Consider the following 20174-nt stretch of genomic DNA (forward strand, 5'->3'; position numbering starts at 1 on the left):
ATCCTATCTGGTTATCTTTTATATGGCTTTTTCCCCTCCCAGAAAAATTCCCCTCCCCCAACAAGGTCAAAGACTTAATTCCTTTAATTATTCTAACGGATTCCCCAAATCTCCTAAGAACACCTAATACAAAGTTAAGCACATAAAAGAACATTGATGCAGTAACTGAAAGTCATCTTTTAAGAGAGAACCACTAAATTCAAAACAGAGCATGATATGAGGGATAAAAAAACATTGTTATTAAAAACCAGAGGATAGCCTGATTCTGATTCAAAATTCTTGATTTATCATGCTACCATGATCACGTTAATAAAGTCTTCACTTGGAGTCCAAGTCATCACCTCATGATTGCTTTGAAAAAAGGAACTCAGAATCAGTAAAGGAGAACTGCATTCAAGTCTCATGTCTCCAGGACCTACATTGAGATAGAAATGAGATTTCTAAAAAGTATATAATTAAGCAGTAGCCTTAAAAGTGATTATCGAAAGTGGTTATACACTTATTGCTCAAATCGTTCATGAGATGTACAATGTTTTACTGTTACTATAAATATTAAGTGGTTTTTATTTCAAAAGTAATGACAAGGTTTAAAAATAATTATTTTCCTTGTGGCACAAACATCATGAGTCATCAAGAACCTGGGTTGGCAAGGCAGTTCACCTGAGCCAAGAATTGGTATACAGAGATACTCGTCAAGAATAAGCAAGAATTTTGTGGGCCATCTGGCAAAGAGAAGTTTTGAGAAAATTCATCTATCAGCCTTTGGAGGAACTGGACAGAAGTGTGCAAGTTCCTGAGAGAAGGAAAATGCATCATACAGTATAAAAGCACCGAGTATAAGGCTATGCCTGGATGTTTTCCTTGGCTTCTCAACCTCAGTGTTAGTAATATTTTGAGCCAGAGAATTCTTTGTTGTGAAGAGCTGTTCTGTGTACCGCAGGATGTTTAACGTCCTCCCTGGTTTCTCCCCACTACATGCCAGTAACACTATCTCTCTTGACCACCTAAAATGTCACAAATGATCACACGCCACACGTCCACTGGTGCCGTCTGGGGCGTCAGGGCATTGCCCCTGGATGAGGACTACTAACCTAGACTGATAGTTGAAGAAGAGCTTCACTAACAGACAAAACCAGCCTTAGCTGGTTAATGACTATTCACTCCCACAGACCCACACACAGGTCACAAAACAGACTGGGACAATTTGCCAAGTGACTGAAAACCGTCAGGCCCCTTCCAATTTCAACAACTTATGCTTTGTTTGATGTTATATACTAAAGACTTAAAAATGAGCATAAATCTTAACCTCGCTACAAAGAAAAATGTTTAATACAGAGTTGTTTTTAATCGTGAAAATTTGGAAACCAGCTAAATGCCCAGCAATAACCGTTTAGTTGAGTAAATTGAACTATCATGCAGTCATTAAAAATACTTAAGTAATTTAATGATGTTCCTAAAACCGCAGAACGAAAATGTAAATAGAAAGGTAGGAAATAGTACAATGCTATTTTTATATTATACAGCCCCCCACATACACATATATACACAATGCACAAGAAAAAAAAAGCTTTAAACAGTAGATATCAGAATACCATAAATAACAATTTTTTGGGGGGAGGATTACAGGAGTTTTTTTCCCCTGCAATTCATGTACTTTTTAAATGTAATTAGTATTTTTAATCCCATGTATCTATAACTTCTACATCTTTGTAAGACAGACCATTTTGGTTATTAGCTTAAAAAGACCCTAAAATAAGATAGATTTTGAAACATTCATGTAGCCTTTAGGGCAAAGTTTGAGAAGATTGAAACTGGTTATATTATTATTTATTTATTGTTCATTTTTAAAACCCAATTCTTTTATAAAGAGAGCACAATACCTACGGTCACAATGTGGGTCTATCACTTACTAACTGCATGACCCCTGACATAGAACATTTCTGTGCCTCAATTTCCTCATTTACAAGACAGGTTTACATAATTGAACCTGTGTTACAGGGTTGCTGTGAGAATAGTCAGTATGTGTGAAGTACCTGGAGTAGTGCCCAGCACATTGCATATGCTCAATAAATATCAGCTGCTATTATTTGCTGTTGTTACTTTACACCAGGAAAAAAAAAACAAAAAACCTCATTATTAAGGAAAAATCTACTATAAATGACATGTAGGAATCCAGCATCATTCTTATATAACAATAGAAAAAAATTTCAGATCTGAGATAGACCTGATAAGATTTTAAAGCAAACATATATCTGTGAATGAGGTCGGAAAAACTGAGATGAAGAAGTATTAAAATAATAATCAGGTTTTCAATAATGAACAGCAGAAAGTTTTTCTATTGGTTAAACAAATATGAAAACTTCTGTTTGAACCAATTTATTTTAATATGGTTATCTGCTAGGAATTAAAAACAGAAAAACTTACATTTATTAGATATGACTAACCAGTGTTTTTTGTTATGACCTATGGGTAGTAAAATCAATTTAGTAAGTCACATCCAGCATTTTTGTTCAATAATACAGAAGAGCATCAAACAAAAGAAATTAGAGAGTATCACACATAGTAATAGCAAGAACTGTTTCATAATATTTTTGCCACAGTTAAAACACACATTTGTGTGTCTCTTGGGATGTGGTGTGAAATGTATCTCCTACTGTGTGTCACAGTCAAAAAAGTTGGAAAAGCATTGTTCTACACCAACATTTAAGATTTCACACATTAATCTGGATAAAAGCTTATATTTATTTTGCTTTTAAAAATTTTCTAATTCATATCAGTAAAGCATACAATGGAGGGCAATATGAGAGTAGCTCAAATTTGGTGGTGACCAAACATTCAAAACTATAGCAAACATAAAATAGTAAAAGGGTGCAGAGCTTTGGCTGATAATTTTAAACTCAGTTAAAAGAAAAAAAATGACCTATTTCCATCTGGCATCTGAAAAACAGGGAACAGAGAATACGGAATTTTCTTTATTAGATGTTCCAATACATACCAGAAAAGGTAACCTGATGTGGTAAATCACTCAAGAAATCTGACAAATTAGGGCAAGAGTCCCAGGTCTGCATCTTCCTAGCTCTGGAACCTTCCCCAGTTAACCTCTCAGACTCGGTTTTCTCATACTTCACAAGACTATAAGGATTAAATGAAAGAATGTACATCACGCATTTACTACCATGCCTCACATATGGTGAAAAAGTATAGCCTTCTTCTTTCACAGCTCCAAAACTTAGAAAAAATGAGATTTATAACATCAACCAGCATAACCTCAAAACTTCTCTTGAGCACCCATTACAGTCATCTTCATCCAAACATACCTTGAAGATAAACCAGATAGTGCTTTCTTGAGGATCTCAGGGGTTCTATCTGAAGACGGTGGAATTTCTGGAATATCAGAATCTGTTCTGGAATCCAAATCTCCATATCTGTCGTCAATATCTGTTTCCTAAAATTAAAGAAAAAGGAAGATCACTTTGCAAAATTGAATAAGAAAAAAAGCACATGCTTGCCAATGCATTTATTTATTGTTCAGTGTGTCAAATCTCAGTTATGTAACTTGAAACAAAGAAAAACTATTAACCTGGGCGCCTGGGTGGCTCAGTTGGTTGGGCGACTGCCTTCGGCTCAGGTCATGATCCTGGAGTCCCAGGATCGAGTCCCGCATCGGGCTCCCTGCTCAGCAGGGAGTCTGCTTCTCCCTCTGACTCTCCCCCCTCTCATGTGCTCTCTCTCTCATTCTCTCTCTCAAATAAATAAATAAAATCTTTAAAAAAAAAAAAAAAAGAAAAGAAAAACTATTAACCTGTCTTGAATAACCAAGCACTGTTGTACTTCCCTGTTAGGAAAGTTTGATGATCTTTGCTAAAATCTATCAATATAAAGGATTAATTTAAACAAAAGGCACAAATAGAAACTTCCTATAGTATCTAAATCAGAAATTTACCAACAAGAATCAAATGTTTGTTGTTTTGCTACTTAACTGGGAGAACATGGTGTTGATTCCATGTAAATTCTGATGAACCGTGCACAGTCCCTTTTTATTTGATTACAATCAAAGCATCAACAACAAAAGCAGAATCTTACACTGGCATAGCATTTTATTTAATATACATATATATAATATATATATTATATATATATAAGTATTTTCACTTCCCTCATTTTTATTAGATCCTCAAGAGACAATCTCAGTGAAGCAAGGCAAACAGACATTATCATCTCTGTCTTACTGATAAGTAATTATGATCAAGAGCATTTGCTTTGATGGTAATATTTTTCATAAAGTTATTTAAAACCCAAATTGCCTTCTAAGAGTACATGTACAGGAGCTGGGTGTGTATGCCGGGGCCTTTAGACAAAGGTGTTCACTGTGGAATTTCCAGGGATAGAATGGCCAAGGAATTTTAGGAATAGAGCTGCCTGGGGAGCTTGGATGGCTCAGTTGGTTAAGCGTCTACCTTCAGCTCAGGTCATGATCCCAGGGCCCTGAGATAGGGCTCCTTGCTCAGTGGGGAGTCTGCCTCTCTCTCTGCCTCTGCCTGCCACTCCCCCTGCTTGTGCTCATTCTCTGTCAAATAAATAAATAAATAAAATCTTAAAAAAAAAAAAAGAACAGAGCTGCCTGATGTTGTTTTAAAGTTGTTTGTTCTGCTGTAATGTGTCTCCACTCCTATGTCTTTCCCTCTCCTACACCCACCGCCCCCCACCCCCAGCAACCTAAAGAGTGCTACACATAAATGTGCTTTGGGAGAGTGGTTTATAGAGGGGGAAACTGAGGCAAAAGGGGCTGAACTGAGGAAGAAGAGAATATTCACAGGAGGTGAATACAAGTAGAGGGAGCACTGAGCAGAACATTGGGCCAGAAGTGATCCTAGGAATGAGAGTGCCTAGGAATTCAGAATGTTCAGGAATCTCAAACCCAGCTCCATCCCTATGGGCAACAAAGTTCTGGTAAATTTCATCACTCCTTTTACCTGTTTTTTTTCATCCATTAAATAGAAGCATTTAATATAATGCTGAGGCCTTAGTAAAGTCAAAGTAGTAGTAAGCTATGATTATGATTGAACCAAGTCTTCCAATTCCTCATTAAGTAGCTTACCAAATAAAATTTTAGCCTTGGGGGAATATTTTCAGTTTTCATAAAGCAATAATAAACTTTTGTTTACTAACCATAACTTTGTTATTAAACAATTATTTAATTAAATGTGTCATTATACCAAAAATGACAAATGAAATAGACATGCTGAATTCCCACTGTGACAGAATCAGTTGTCCCCAAAGCAGCTTAAACAGAGAGATGCTGACTAATAAACCACCAGACAGAACATCCCCTGAAAATCTCAGGGCACCTGCTGTGAGTCTGACTTGCCAGCGTATCTTTGACATCTAGAACAATGGAATACATCACTTTTTTTTTTTTTTTTCCTTTTCTCCGCTACTCTTTTTTAACCTTCAGTAACCCAGTGTTGTAGACGTGGTGTGAGAAGTAGTAGAGATGGTGACTAATGGACGTGGCTCCCTAAGGCAACATCACCATGTTGCCAAAAGAGTACTAGACTAGGAACCAGAAGTTACCAGCACTAATTCCACTTCTACTCTATTACTGTGATGAAAGGCAAATTACTTAGCCCTTTGGTTAAGAAACTCCGCCTTTGGGCGCCTGGGTGGCTCAGTCATTGGGCGTCTGCCTTTGGCTCAGGTCATGATCCCAGGGTCCTGGGATCGAGCCCCGCATGGGGTTCCCTGCTCTGCGGGAAGCCTGCTTCTCCCTCTCCCACTCCCCCTGCTTGTGTTCCCTCTCTTGCTGTGTCTCTCTCTGTCAAATAAATAAATAAATCTTTAAAAAGAAACAAACAAACAAACTCCACCTTTGGTTTCCCCATAAAATAAAGCACTGGACTAGAATACAAATTGTGCCCCTCCAAACACTAACTCTCTCAGCAAGCCGCTTAAATTCTACTTGGCAATAATGGTGATGTGCACAACCCCCCTCCCCATGCACACATTCTCAAAATAGCTGCCCTGCTTTTATTTTTATGATTTAAACCTCTGATTTCTATTGTATACCTTAGAGAAACACAAAATGAAACACTTAAGATTTAACTAGGCTTCTTCAATTCTGTTCTAATAACTAAAGAATGAAAGATAATTCTAAAATAATGACCTTTTAGAGCAACGTTACTCAAATACTGCAGTGAATAGCAGAGACTCTTGTGTTGCTCTATTTCTTGTATGGATCCTCTGTTACAAAGATACCAAAACTGGCAAAGAAAATGAATGTGATTGGAGATCCTAGGAAAGAAGGAAATACTACAGTGGTCAACTAGAGCCATGAAGCATGGTGCCTACTGAATGAAGGTACTTAAAATGTTTAAGAAAACCAAATTCAGGGCTTCTTCTCAAGCCTGTAATTTAAAGATGATGATCCTCCACTTTTCATCTTAGGCCCTGTTCTCTTTCATCCCTACCAGGTGATCCCTTGGTAGCTTGCCTCTTCATCTCTCTGTGAACTCACAATTCCCAATAGACCTGCATGTCTAGCTTCCAACATGCCATTTCCTGGTGAGTGGGCTTTCCATGAACATCACCTGAAATTCAACATAAGCAAACTGACCTATCTTTTCTATACCAAACCTGCTACCCCTTCTGTATTCCCTATTCAGGTAAAAACACCACCACCAAAACAGTTCAACAATTAACTCAGGTTTGAAACTTGGCTATCAACTTAACACCTGCACGTCCTTTGACCAAAACTCATTCAGTTAGGACCAAGCCTGTCATTCATCTTTCCCCCCATCTCCATCCCCACCCACTGCTCTATCCTTGCTGAGCATCATCCTCTCTCACGTAGCTCATCCCCCTGCCCTAATTCATTTTTTTAAAGATTTATTTATTTGAGAGAGAGAGAGAGCGAGCATTTGCACACGCAGGGGGAAGGGCAGAGAGAGAGGGAGAATCTCTTTTTTAAGATTTTATTTATCTGAGAGAGTGAGCATGAGAGATAGAGACAGAGAGAACACCAGTGGGAGGAGACGTGGAGGGAGAGGGAGAAGCAGGCTCCCCACTGAGCAGGGAGCCTGACACAGGACTCGATCCCAGGACCCTGAGATCATGACCTGAGCCGAAGGCAGCTGCTTAACTGACTGAGCCACTCAGGTGTCCCGAGAGGGAGAATCTCAAGCAGACTCCCCGCTGAGCATAGAGCCTGATCTCAGGACCCTGAGATCATGACCTGAGCTGAAATCAAGAGTTGGATGCTTAACCAACTGAGCCACCCAGACGCCCCTCTAATTCATTTTCAACATAAAAAGAATCTTTCTAAATTGCAAATCTGATTTTACAATTTTTTATAGAAAAATTTTTTCTAATTTTTGTAGAAAAAAAAATTCTACAGCCTAAAAATCACCAGGATAAAGTCAAACAACTTAGCATTGCTTTTACTGTTTTTCATGATGGGACCCTGCTCTTACAGCCACAGATTGATGACTCCCCAGTTTTCACACTCAAGAGAGTGCCATACTTAACAGGCACATGAAAAAATGTTCATCATCATTAGCCATCAGGGAAATCCAAATCAAAACCACACTGAGATACCACCTTACACCAGTTAGAATGGCGAAAATGGACAGGGAAAGAAACAACAAATGTTGGATAGGTTGTGGAGAATGGGGAACCCTCTTACACTGTTGGTGGGAATGCAAGTTGGTACAGCCACTTTGGAAAACAGTGCGGAGGTTCCTCAAAAATTTAAAAATAGAGCCACCCTATGACCCAGCAATTGCACTACCGGGTATTTACCCCAAAGACACAGATGTAGGGAAAAGAAGGGCCATATGCACCCCAATGTTCATAGCAGCAATGTCCGCAATAGCCAAACTGTGGAAAGAGCCGAGATGCCCTTCAACAGATGAATGGATAAAGAAGATGTGGTGCATATATACAATGGAATATTACTCAGCCATCAGAAAGGATGAATACCCAACTTTTACATCAACATGGATAGGACTGGAGGAGATTATGCTAAGTGAAATAAGTCAAGCAGACAAAGTCAATTATCATATAGTTTCACTTATTTGTGGAACATAAGCAATAACATGAAGGACATTAGGAGAAGGAAGGGAAAAATGGGGGGGGGGGGAATTGGAGGGAGAGATGAACCATGAGAGACTATGGACCTGAGAAACAAACCGGGTTTTAGAGGGGAGGGGGGAAGGGGGATTGGTTAGCCCAGTGATGGGTATTAAGGAGGGCACTGGGTGTTATACGAAAACAATGGATCGTGGATCACCACATCAAAAACTAATGATGTATTGTATGGTGACTAACATAACATAATAAAATTAAAATTAAAAAAAAAAAAAAGAGCGCCATACTCCCTTGAATCCAGATGTTTGTTCTATGTACAAAGTACAACTTGTACACTTACTCTCTTGGTCTCATCCCAGTTCCAATCTTCTCTTCCCCGTTTCTCAAACCTAGCTACTGCCCACTCAACCTCTGACCTCAGCTTCAAGGTCGTTTCCTTTGGAAATGTCTTCCCTGACCCCCAGCTCCAGGTTAGCTGCTCTTCAACTGTGTTTCCACAATCCCAATTTTTACCTATCAGTTTACATTAAAGTTATTTGTTTGCTTATCTTCATTTTCCAGGAGTCCATAGGCTTTGTGAGGAGAAAAAAAAACCATTCACTGGCCCAAGAGGCCAGCAGAGGAACTTGCCCCATAGGCGACATTTATGAAACACTACATAAATATGTGTTGAATGAATTGAGTCTGTCAACTCATGCTAACATTTAAGATTAAAATAAGAAGTTCTCATCTGTTCTTGCTAACTGAGTCTTGGCCAAGTTACCTTGTGTGGGACCTTGGATGCACTTATTTACGTAAAATAAAGGCTTCTGACTACAAAGGACTACTATTTTCCAAATATTAAATTTTTTTTTAAAAGATTTTATTTATTTATTTGACAGAGAGAGATAGCGAGAGCAGAAACACAAGCAGGGAGAGTGGGAGAGGGAGAAGCAGGCTCCCCACCGAGGAAGGAGCCCGACGCAGGGCTCGATCCCAGGACCCTGGGATCATGACCTGAGCCGAAGGCAGACGCTCAACGACTGAGCCACCCAGGTGGCCCCCAAATATTAAATTTTAATGAAAATATGTCTAGGAAATGATGACTGAAAGTTGAAGAAATGAGTTTCTTTATTACCCTGTAAATTTAATTTCTACAGTACAAGTACACTTAAAAAATAAGAGCAAAAACACTTTAAAAATATTGATTTAAGTCTTTGCTAAACTTTTGGCTCATTCTGATTTTCCCCCAATGACACCCAATTCTATTATGCATTAAAATCAGACTATGTCTTATGGTTTCATTCATATGAGTGTTCAATTCCAAATTAGAAATAAAGATCCCTGAAGGCAAGATCCATGGGATAACACAAAAGAACTTAGAAATTGGAGAAGCTTTATTCAAATGTAAAACATTACTACCATCACAAATTTGCATTCTATCTGAGAGCATATTAGTGCTGGGCTCTCCATAGGGCTCAGGGCTAAGAGAAATAATGCTTATAGCTCTCCTTGCCTTTTTCTTTGTTTTGTTTTTATGTTATGTTAATCACCATACATTACATCATTAGTTTTTGATGTAGTGTTCCATGATTCATTGTTTGCATATAACACCCAGTGCTCCATGCAGAACATGCCTTCTTTAATACCCATCACCAGGCTAACCCATCCTCCCACCCCCGCCCCCAGAACCCTCAGTTTGTTTTTCAGAGTCCATAGTCTCTGATGGTTCATCTCCCCCTCGGATTATCCCCCCCTTCATTCTTCCCCTCCTGCTATCTTCTTTTTCTTTCTTTCTTTTTTTTTTTGTGCAAGACTGTTGACTCTCCTTGCCTTTTGGAAGGAAAAACAAGTTATATGCACTAAGGGTGATTAAACCTGCCCTTGGATATTTTCTGCAATGTGTGAACCTCGACTGAATCTTGGTTTGAAGGGAAAGGGCAGAGGAAGAGGAGAATCTCAAATACACATTTGGCAGCAAATGGGAAAATATGAATATGGACTGTTTGTAGATAAGAAAGTTAATTTTTTTAGATATGATAATGGTATTGTGGTTACAAAAGAGAATGTCTTTAAGAGATGCATGATTTAATATTAGGAGTGATGAGCCACAAGGTCTGCAACTTATTTTCAAATGCTTCATTAACAAAATATTTGCATATGCATATATGGCAAGATAAAGCAAATCTGGCAAAATCTTAACAGTTGTTAACTCTAAGTGCTGAGTGTACAGATAATCACCATACTAGCCTTTTAACTTCTCTACAGTAGAAACTTTTATAATAAAAAGCTAGGAAAAAATTCAAAACTAAAAAATACACAGTTTGGGGATACAAATATGTTGTAAACCTAACGAGAGAAGGAAATACTGAATATAAAATTCAAGCTGTGATTAGCTAGGTGCCTAAGGGCTTCCTTATAATCATGATCTATTTGTACCAATTCTATATTTATTAATAATAATATAGATTATTATAAGTAGTACCACCACGTGCAGAATTCCAAGGGGCATCATCTACATTAAACCCTACATGAATGGCGCCCCAGGGTTATTCAAAGACAACACAGAACCTGTTCAAGTACAAACATATTAAGTGGGTGAAAAGAAAAGAAAAACCAAAACCCTGAAAGAGACAGGATATTCATTTTGTTTTCCAGATCTGGATTTTTGTATTTCGAGGTAAAATGTTAAGCGTCAGATGGGCTTAATAAACATTTGCCGCCCCACCGCACTACACTGTTTTCAAATAATCTGCTTGGAATAGGAAGGTGGCATTGAGCCCAATCTTAACTGCCAAGGTTTGGTCCCACCTGGGCCAGACAGATGATGAAGTCAGACTGGCTTCATCAGCCTTACCTAAAGCTCTTCAATAGCTGGCCATAGGCTCTGGCAAACAAAGGGTTCTGCGAGCATAGCCAGGAAACAGAAAAGCAACACTGCTTTCCTAGTCACCAAGTTAGCACAAAGGAACTTTAAATTTCCATTGCTACGAGCTCCTCATGCTGGCCTCGACTCTTGTTTCTCCCTTCCTGTGCACTCCAGTTTTATATTTAAAAGAAAGCTTACAATGTGGATAGTTCTGAGTCTTAAACATACAAACATTCAATGACATGACATGAAAAATAACTTTGACCTCTCCCTGTGGATAAGAAAATTAGTAAACACTTAGAAAGATAACTAAGCTTGGCATATGATCAACAACCAATTGGTCACTAATGAAATTAGTTCCTTTTCTGGAGTCACTTCAAAATGTGACATCATTCTCATTAAATAGGTTCTGAAACATTTCCCAACTAAATGAATCCAAGTATAAAAGCCTATAAAATAAAAAACGAATGATTTCTTCTAATCAGTCACGAAATAAGTGAGTAAGAAACTATTTTGGGGGGCACCTGGGTGGCTCAGTCGGTTAAGCATCTGCCTTCAGCTCAGGTCATGATCCCAGGGTCCTGGGATAGAGTCCCACATCTCCCTGCTGGGAGCTGCTTCTCCCTCTCCCTCTGCCTGCCAGTTCCCCTGCTTATGCTCCCTCTCTCTCTCTGTCAAATAAATAAATAAAATCTTTAAAAAAAAAAAAAAGGAAACTATTTTGAGTTTTTCGCTGTTGTTTTGACCGAGGGAGAGAGAGCGTGCTTACACCGCGCACACACAAGCAGTGGGGGTACAGAGAGAGAATCTTAAGCAGGATCCATGCCCAGCATGGAACCCAACATGATATGGGGCTCGATCTCACACTCCTGAGATCGTGACCTGAGCTAAAATAAAAAATCAGACGCTTAACGGACTGAGCCACCCAGGAGCTCCTAGAAACTATTTTGCTTGATTTGAATCCAGGTGCTTAAAATCACAGATTTACAGGTTTTCAGCTAAAAGGTTCTAACCAAATTCACAAAAGCCAAATTAGTTTTAAAAAGCCACACAGAGTGGTAATAGTAAAAAAAAGTTCCTAAGTAAATATTTTAATTAATTTTATAAATTTAGGACCACATACCTAATTTTCTCCTTTACATTTTTTTACTCAGAAAGTTTAGGGTAAATCCCAGTTCTTAATACCATGTGACCTTGGTAAAGGAATATAGGTTTCCTCAGGTGTAAATTAAGGCCATTTCCCTTGCCTACACAATTGTTAAGAGATTCAAATTGGCATTATACACAAGTGAGTATTCTGCAAAGTATAAGTTACTTTGTGACCTTTATTCCACACAGTTAAAGTCCACAGTCCAAGAAATTATTATATATTCTACAATTAGTTATTGAGCAACAAATCTCGGCCTGACCCCTTTTCTCAAAGGTACAAAGAACCACAAAAAAGATGACATTTAATCAGAACCTCAAATATAACAGGCATCCAACAAGTATTTGCTGAATGCAGAGAAGCAAGCCAAATCTCACGAAACATGTCTGTATACAAATTCTTAAATGACCTATTTTCCTTATACTGACTCAAAACCTGTGGTTTTTTTTAAAGACATTCCCAACCACAGAGTAAAGAAAAACAAACAGAAAAAAAACCTTTGTTTTTTAGCTGTGCTTCCATGAAGAAACATGTGAAGTTCTGTTTTACAAAAAGTCATATACATAAACATAAAGGATAATCATACTTTTCATGTACACAGTGTAATTTTTCTGTATGAGATAATTTTCCAGAGTACCACTTTAAATTGTCCCACTTTCCCCTAGTACATTTATGACAAACAAAATAACGTTTGCATCAAAAAAGTCCATCACAGTACACATCCAAAGCCTGATGCAGCTGATGACATCGTATGATAAAAATTTCTCAAAATATTAAAATAAACTGTCTAAAGACAAGATCACAAACAGTAAGTAAAAACTCACACAGGGACACCAGGATATTCTTTAGATGTCCCAAGAATAATATAAAACATAATTTAAAGATAGGAGAAGAAACTACCCACCCTCACCTCCAAAAGTTTACTGCCTACATTACCATGACTTTAAAATGTGACTGTCTACATTAGCATAACTGTACTATTCCTGGACACTCGATCTGGAAATCACTGTTCACCAAAAGAACTTCTGAAACACACATCAACTCTTTAATGGAAGCATCAACAAGTAAGTTTCTAAGATTCTTTGAACCCTTGCCTTAAAATCATTACATCGCTATTGCCACCAACCCCAGCCTGTTATTTGTGATCTTTACTCAATCCTAAACAAGTCCTTGCACTGAAAGACCTGCCTCAAGCCAAACTTCCAATTCGCACTAAAATCCAACCCTGCCTTTCCCATTCCAAGACTCTGTCGAAGCTCTGTTGAGGTGCTGTTCTCCCTCAACGCAGGAAGCCGTAAACTCACCTTTGTCTTATCAATTGGTTGGCTGGTGATATTTGGGGAGCCAGCATTCAAAAAATGTTGTTAAATAAAATGAATATGCTGCAAATGACAAAAGAATCATGGAAAATTACTTAGGTAATACTGACTAATAATTGATCAAGAATTGGGAAGTATCAGTCTACACAGTATTCTAGATGTCTATATCTAAATACTAGTATTTATTCATGGCCTAGATTTAAATGAAAGAAAAAAAAAAAGGAAATGTTTATTCACTTACAGGTGATAGCAAGACAACCCATAGAGAAGTGGGCCCAAATGAAGAATTTGTAGAAACACAAGTTCCAAAACTAAAAGTTTATTTTAAAAAATACTAAAATCATTTATGAAAGAAACTACACCCATCTGAAATGGGGAAGGACAGAAATTAACCGACCAGACTGTTTCACCCTCAACTTCACAAACCAAAATCTGTAGTGAAGTAGCAGCCTCACACAGGAGCATTATCAGGGACCCTGTCCCACAGCACACTATTTCACATGCGCTCCCCTTTACTAGCCGTAACTTCCATGTGCACCCCCTTCTCTCCCACTTTCAGTCCAGGAAATCAGGTCTTAGCTCAACTTCCAACTGCTCAACCCCTCTCAATCCATCCAGAGCTTCAGTGACCCACTTTGGCCTTCAGTCCACTTCCCCGCTTACCCTAACTTGTGATTTGTTCGTTCTTTGGGCATTCTTGACCTGGCATTCCCAGGCCGAAATGACACCTAGCTCCTTTCTTATTCTCGGCTATTAAATGGTGGCTATTCCCAACACATGTACTTGCTGTGAGGAACAAGTAAAGTAAGATGTTACAGGGGCCAAGAGCAGGCAGCCCCAAGATGGGCCACTTTGACATGAAGATTATTTTCAATTAAAAGCAATCAAAACCCAGCAGACTCAGGAAAAGCCTTTATCTCTCCCTAAGCTGCATAAAAAGATTTAGATAGAGGACCTGCTCCAGGTAGAGAGCTATCTCCATAGATAACTATATTATACTATGAACTAGGTCTGATAGGGAGGAACCTGTTTGATCAAAGTCCTCCATGTCCCATTGTTTCTCAGTGGCCCAGCAAACATTTTACCGAACATTTACTCTTTTTCATCTTTCTGTGAAATTGCATTCCTTCCCTCCGAAATCCCAGATCCCTACCCCCCCCCTTATATACCATATATACCCCCTTCTCCTTGTGTACCATATATACTTCATGTTGCCTGTCTTTGGAATTTCCATGTCTATTTTGATTCCTTGTACATATAAAATTAAATTTCATTTTCTCCTGTTAGTCTGTCTTATGTCAATTTCGATAATGTAAAAGTACTCTGTGAACTCTAAATCACTCTACCAGCATCAACTACTATGACCAATACTGCTACTGAGTTAAGAACTATGCTAATTTGGTGCATAACAAATTTGTGTTATTTTAGTTCAACTGAATCTTCACTGAGTGATATGCCTCTTGGTCATTTCATACCACACTCCCTAAAATAACACTCCAAACAGGTCCCAGTCAGACATGACTTCTAGTTCCAGCTCTGCTGCTTGCTCTAGGTCCTTCTGAGCAGTAACAACCACACTCTAGACCAAGTTCATTATTTTTAAATATATATATAAAGATTGGGTTAAACTAAATTGTTTCTAAGGTCCCTTGAAGCCCTGTGGTTCTCAGACTCTAGTGAGACAAGTAAAAGAATCACACACTTTGATCTCCCCTCTTCTGCTTTTCAAAATGTTTCTCTATCCACCTTCCATTCCTTCTTTCCTTTCCTTGATTACCCTCATCTTCTGTACTCTCCACACCATGTCTGTTTCCTTTTTTCTAGGCCTGCCCATCGTCGTCAGCATCTTCACTCTCCCTTGACTTCTTTCATTCAAATACCTATCTCCCTTCTCGTGAAAAAGGGAATTTTCACTAGTACATCCTCTCTAGCTATTATGTACTCCCCTTCACCGCCACTTCCTGACAATAACCACCAGCACTTCACCTCTCACAGTCTTCAACCTAAAACCTGGCTTTTACTACGATCTTTTGCCAAACTCAGTATTCTATGCCTCACCTTTATTCCTAAATCCTATTGATGATACCCTCTAAGCAATCCCTCTTCCTTTAGCTCACAGGACCTTGTTATCTTGGTTCCGTCCTACATCTACAACTCTGCTCTATACATGGGCGCCTCTCAAGGTTCTGTCTTCAGTTTTCTCCCCTCTCTATTCTAATCAAAGGCTGACATTTCCAGACCTGACCTTTCATTTCAGTTTCCATCACCACCTTGAATCACCTCTCATTTTAGAGAATGACAAACCCTGCCCAACCCAGTTCACTTATGCTCACTCTCAACCTGCAAAACTCCAAAATTTTTGCTTCCTCCCTTAAAATCTCTTAAGTTATGAATCAAAGTATGTCTGTCAGCAGGCTCTTCCTGTATTACTCTTACTCTGATCACCCTAGTCTAGGTCCCACAACCATTATCTAAAATATACATTTTCTCTCAATCCTTATTTCCCTGCCTCTATCAGACCTACTATAAGCCCTTATCATTTCATATCTATCATGCTTGCAATACACTCTTTTTTTTTTTTTTAAAGATTTTATTTATTTATTTGACAGAGAGAGACACAGCGAGAGAGGGAACACAAGCAGGGGGAGTGGGAGAGGGAGAAGCAGGCTTCCCGTGGAGCAGGGAGCCCCATGCGGGGCTCGATCCCAGGACCCTGGGACCATGACCTGAGCCGAAGGCAGACGCTTAACGACTGAGCCACCCAGGCGCCCCTTGCAATACACTCCTATCTGGTTTCTTTGCAGCAGGTATCTCCCACTTCCAACACTTTCTCCAGACTGCTGCTAGAGTGACAGGCTAATGCCTCTGCAAAAACATTCGAGTGGCTTCCCACGGTCCATAAAACAAAGCCTAACCTTCTTCACAAGACTTTCAGTCTCCCAACCTCACCTCCCAAACATACACAGTTTATGCTCCAGGATTATCAAACTAATTTCAGTTCCCTGTGCCTAGAATGCTGACTCAAGAAACAGTTCCTCATGCCCTTTGCTTGGAGTGCCCTGCCCCAACTCTTGGACACCTAATGAGTCCCCAGGCATCTTTTCATTCCAAGCTCAATCCTCACCTCCTCTTTAACGCTTTTCCTCTTGTCTCCAATGTCGAGTCCAACTATGCCCTCTATGCCAACAATGAGCCTTGTTCAGACTTCTAATAAATCTAACTCATATGTCTCCTGGGAGGTTCCTTGAGGGACTGGTCTTGTCATCTTTCAAGTATTACTCCAGCATTTAACAACTGGGAACATTGCCCTGCAGGTAAGACAGACTTTTTCACTCGCTAATTCTCTGGAGCACAGAGCCTTTCCCAGCGTGTCTCCAGGTCTGAACAATGAGAATGTCATGTTAACAACACTATTATAAAAAGACTACAAAATGACATAGGAGTGTACAATAGCAGAATATATAATACACCTCCTCCACTTCATTAATTCCCCAAGAGTTCTATCTTTACTTCGACCTGAACAGAGAAGGGACTTAAATAGTTTAAGTGGACCAAATATTAACCAGCCTCTGATGTGCAAACTGATTTTAAAACAGCCCTTGACCTGGAAATACAGGTGCATTCAAATATACACCCTGATAAGAAAGGACAGATAGGGCATAGAGTTCAATGTCTCAGAACTTGCCCAGTCAAGAGTTCCTTGTGATCAACTAAAAGTGCAGCAATATTTTAGACAGTTTGAAAATGCTCATCATTGTCTAAGGAATCTTAACAGACTGGGTTACATATGGCAATATCTACTCTCAGAAAACAAAATCCAGCTGGGTACATATTAATGAAAACCAACAGTGCAGTATTTATAAATAAATAAATATGCAGTGAGGTAATCCAGTCAGCTAGAGACAACAGTTCTAATGAGTTAAATCAAACCACTGTAGTTTCCATTTTAAATACATTAGGGTGTTAAGAAACTAAATTCATCCAAAAGTTATTTTATGCATGACTTCCTGAACATGTTTTCTCTTATTAAAAGCTTGTTAGCTTCTGCTGGTTAAGGAAGTCGACATGGGGAAGCTGGTATTTCCTTGATTCTAAACTATACAAGTGCTAAAACAAAACAAATCCCAACTTAATTAATTCTATTTTTGGTCTAGTTTCCAAGGCAGTATTCACAAAGACTATTCTCAGCCCTCTGTTTCTAGCTTTGTAACACCAACCTTCAGTAACTGGAAACTGTTATATTTTGTGTAATTCCTTGACACATATGTTCTATCACAGATTCTCATTTTACTCCTCCTGCTATCAAGGGTAGAAAATAAAAGGATCTGTCATCCCACTGATTCTAAAGTTTCATTCCTAAAATCACTGTTAAATTTATTATTTCATGATATCCTGTGAGGTTCCTACCAGGGCTTTGAAACTTGGGTTACATCAAGTTCACCAACATCAAGTTGCAGGTGGAACCCTCCCCAAATCACAACTGCCAAGTGAGTCTCAGCAACAGTACAAACCAGAAGAAAGGGTATCAGGAAACACGTTCTACTTCCAAAAGGCCATTGACTTGACCTTGGGTAATCCACTTCACTTCTGTAATTCAAACCGCAATACCTACTTCTAAAAAAGAATGCTTCTAGGAATAGTTTAAAAGCTTCTAAACGACAATGGAATTGTATAAACAGATTTTATGAAACAATCTATTCTCTGGCCCAATTTCCTAAACCATCTAGCTTAAAAGGTCATAAAAGTGCTGTTTCCCAAAATCCCTATTTCGACCACTATATTATGGAATAAGCCGAACTTTGACTCTTTTTCTACCTTTAAATAAAATGGAAGTTAAAAGTCCTCATGAATTACTATGTCAGGTCAAATGAAATCCACTATAGACAGAAAAAATGCATTGTCTTGGGCTCAAAAGAAGCCGGAGGATTACAACTGTGTCACGTGTATGATACTCTCAACATCATCCACCCCCCACCTCAAATCTATCTTACGGGGAAAGGGCAGAGAAAACGAAAAAAGTGCTGATGGGGGATGGAGCGCAACAAGCCAAGCTTCCAGCGTCAGGATCCAATGACACGTTAGAAACCAAGGTGCATGTCTTAACTTTCGTCCTTCCTAACTTTGTTCCTCTAGGGAGAAGAGGTGTTAGGTGGCAGCTCCTAGGCTGGCAGGTTCCACCCTGATTCTAGTGTCGGTCAAATGACAGGGAGGGGAACCGGAATGGGAAGAAACTAAATTGTAATCAAGTTGAATCATCCAGCTATGCTGGGCAGCGGTCGTGGTCATCCTGGGAAACGCACCGTCTCTGGTGCCCGGGTTCTCAAGCCCACCTGAGGAAGGAGGAAATAATGCCAGGCCGGAGGAAGGCGGAGCGGGCAGCCTGCAGCTTCACCAGACATTCCTTGGGCCCCACCCTTGCTCCCAAGCGTCCCGGCCCAAACCAGGACCGAGCCGGGGCGCAGGTGTGCGCCTCTCGCGGCTCCACTTACTTTGTCACTGGTGCTCTCGGTTTCGTGGTCGCCGCCGGCCGCCTCTCCCTCGCGGGGTGGCGGCGCCACCGCTCCCCCGGGGCCGGGGCAGCCTCCCCGGTGCCTCAGCTCCAACATCTCCCGCTCCCGCGCGGCCGTGGCGGCCTCCTCCAGCGCCCCGAAACCCGAGCTGCGCGCGGGGTCTCACTGGCTGGCTGCTCTGCCACCCCGCGGGCGCGCACTCGACGTCCGGCAGAGCCGCGGCCACTAACACGCCCGCACCATGGAGGCGCCGCCGCCGCGCCGGGTCACCCCCAAAACGGCATCAACGAGCGAGCGCTCGAGGGGCGAAGGACGAGCGCCAGGGGCCGGAGTCGGCTCGGGGTGCGGGGCAGGCTCGGGACACCCGGCCCGAGCCGAGAAGGCGGAGACGCGGCGGAGCACGGCCGCCGGTTGCCAGGTGCGCGTCTCCACGCAGAGGCCCAGGTGGGAGGAGAAGAAGGGGCGGGGAGGGAAGGAGGAAGCGTGACCCGCTTTAGCGCTCCACCGGGCGCCCGCCGCCTTAGCCGCGGCACTCCCTGCCCCGCCTCCGGACTCCGGAGTCGGCTGGTCCCGGCCCCCTACACCTTTCTCTGGGTTCCTGCCTCCCGCAGCCAGGTCACGCGCCGCAGGCCCCGCCCCGGCCCGCCCCTCTGCGCTGCACTGCGGTTCCCACAGCCCCGCCTCCCTCGCGGAGGGGTGACGTCACGAGCCCCGCCGGCTCCACCCCCGTCTCTGCACGCACACAGGTGGGGGCCTTGAGGAAAGGTGGGAGCGGCGCCGGCTGGAGAAAAGGGAGGAGCGGGGCGGTGGAGGAGGGCCGAGTACGATGTTAGCAGTGAAGTGGAGAACTTGTAGGCTCGTCCCCGCGCAACCGAGAGGGCTGGAAGAGCTGCCCGAAAACGCCTGGTACATATTGACAGCACTATGCACGACCCCCTTCAGATGACTCCACGGCCGCATCAGCTTGGTACACCGCGGCGTGTCGGAGCTTCACAGGCGTCCAGAAGCAGAAACTTATCTGGCAGGACGGACTCGTTGACTTCGCGGCGTTGTAGCTCAGTGTCAGCACCTTGAAAATAGATGCCGAGAGATGCATTTACCCCACCGGGTGTCCTGGGATGGACTGGCCAGTTTCAGTCACAAACCCAAGCTCTGTCTCCTAGAAACTCGAGTATTGGAGCTCACAAAATTCACTGCGTAGGGCCCGAAGAGAGAACCCAGACCCTAAAATGCTGCGGGGTGCATTTGCCAACCAGCTAATCTTT

General features: G+C 41.1%; 1 protein-coding gene across 1 annotated transcript in view; it reads right to left on the reverse strand.

Moving 5' to 3' along the window:
• CDS1 (CDP-diacylglycerol synthase 1) overlaps positions 1–19539 on the reverse strand; it is a 55682-nt gene extending 36143 nt beyond the window's left edge. Inside the window, exons 1-2 of the mRNA XM_081813139.1 lie at positions 18889–19539; positions 3318–3445 (exon numbers count right to left, since the gene is read on the reverse strand). Of these exons, the coding sequence (XP_081669265.1) occupies positions 3318–3445; positions 18889–19005 (245 nt within the window). The 5' untranslated portion in view covers positions 19006–19539. The remainder of the gene's footprint in view (positions 1–3317; positions 3446–18888) is intronic.
• Between the last annotated feature and the right edge of the window lie 635 nt (positions 19540–20174).

This window comes from Leptonychotes weddellii, chromosome 2 (genome assembly GCF_054177405.1).
Source record: "Leptonychotes weddellii isolate Sample4059 chromosome 2, ASM5417740v2, whole genome shotgun sequence".
Classification (NCBI taxonomy): Eukaryota; Metazoa; Chordata; class Mammalia; order Carnivora; family Phocidae; genus Leptonychotes; species Leptonychotes weddellii.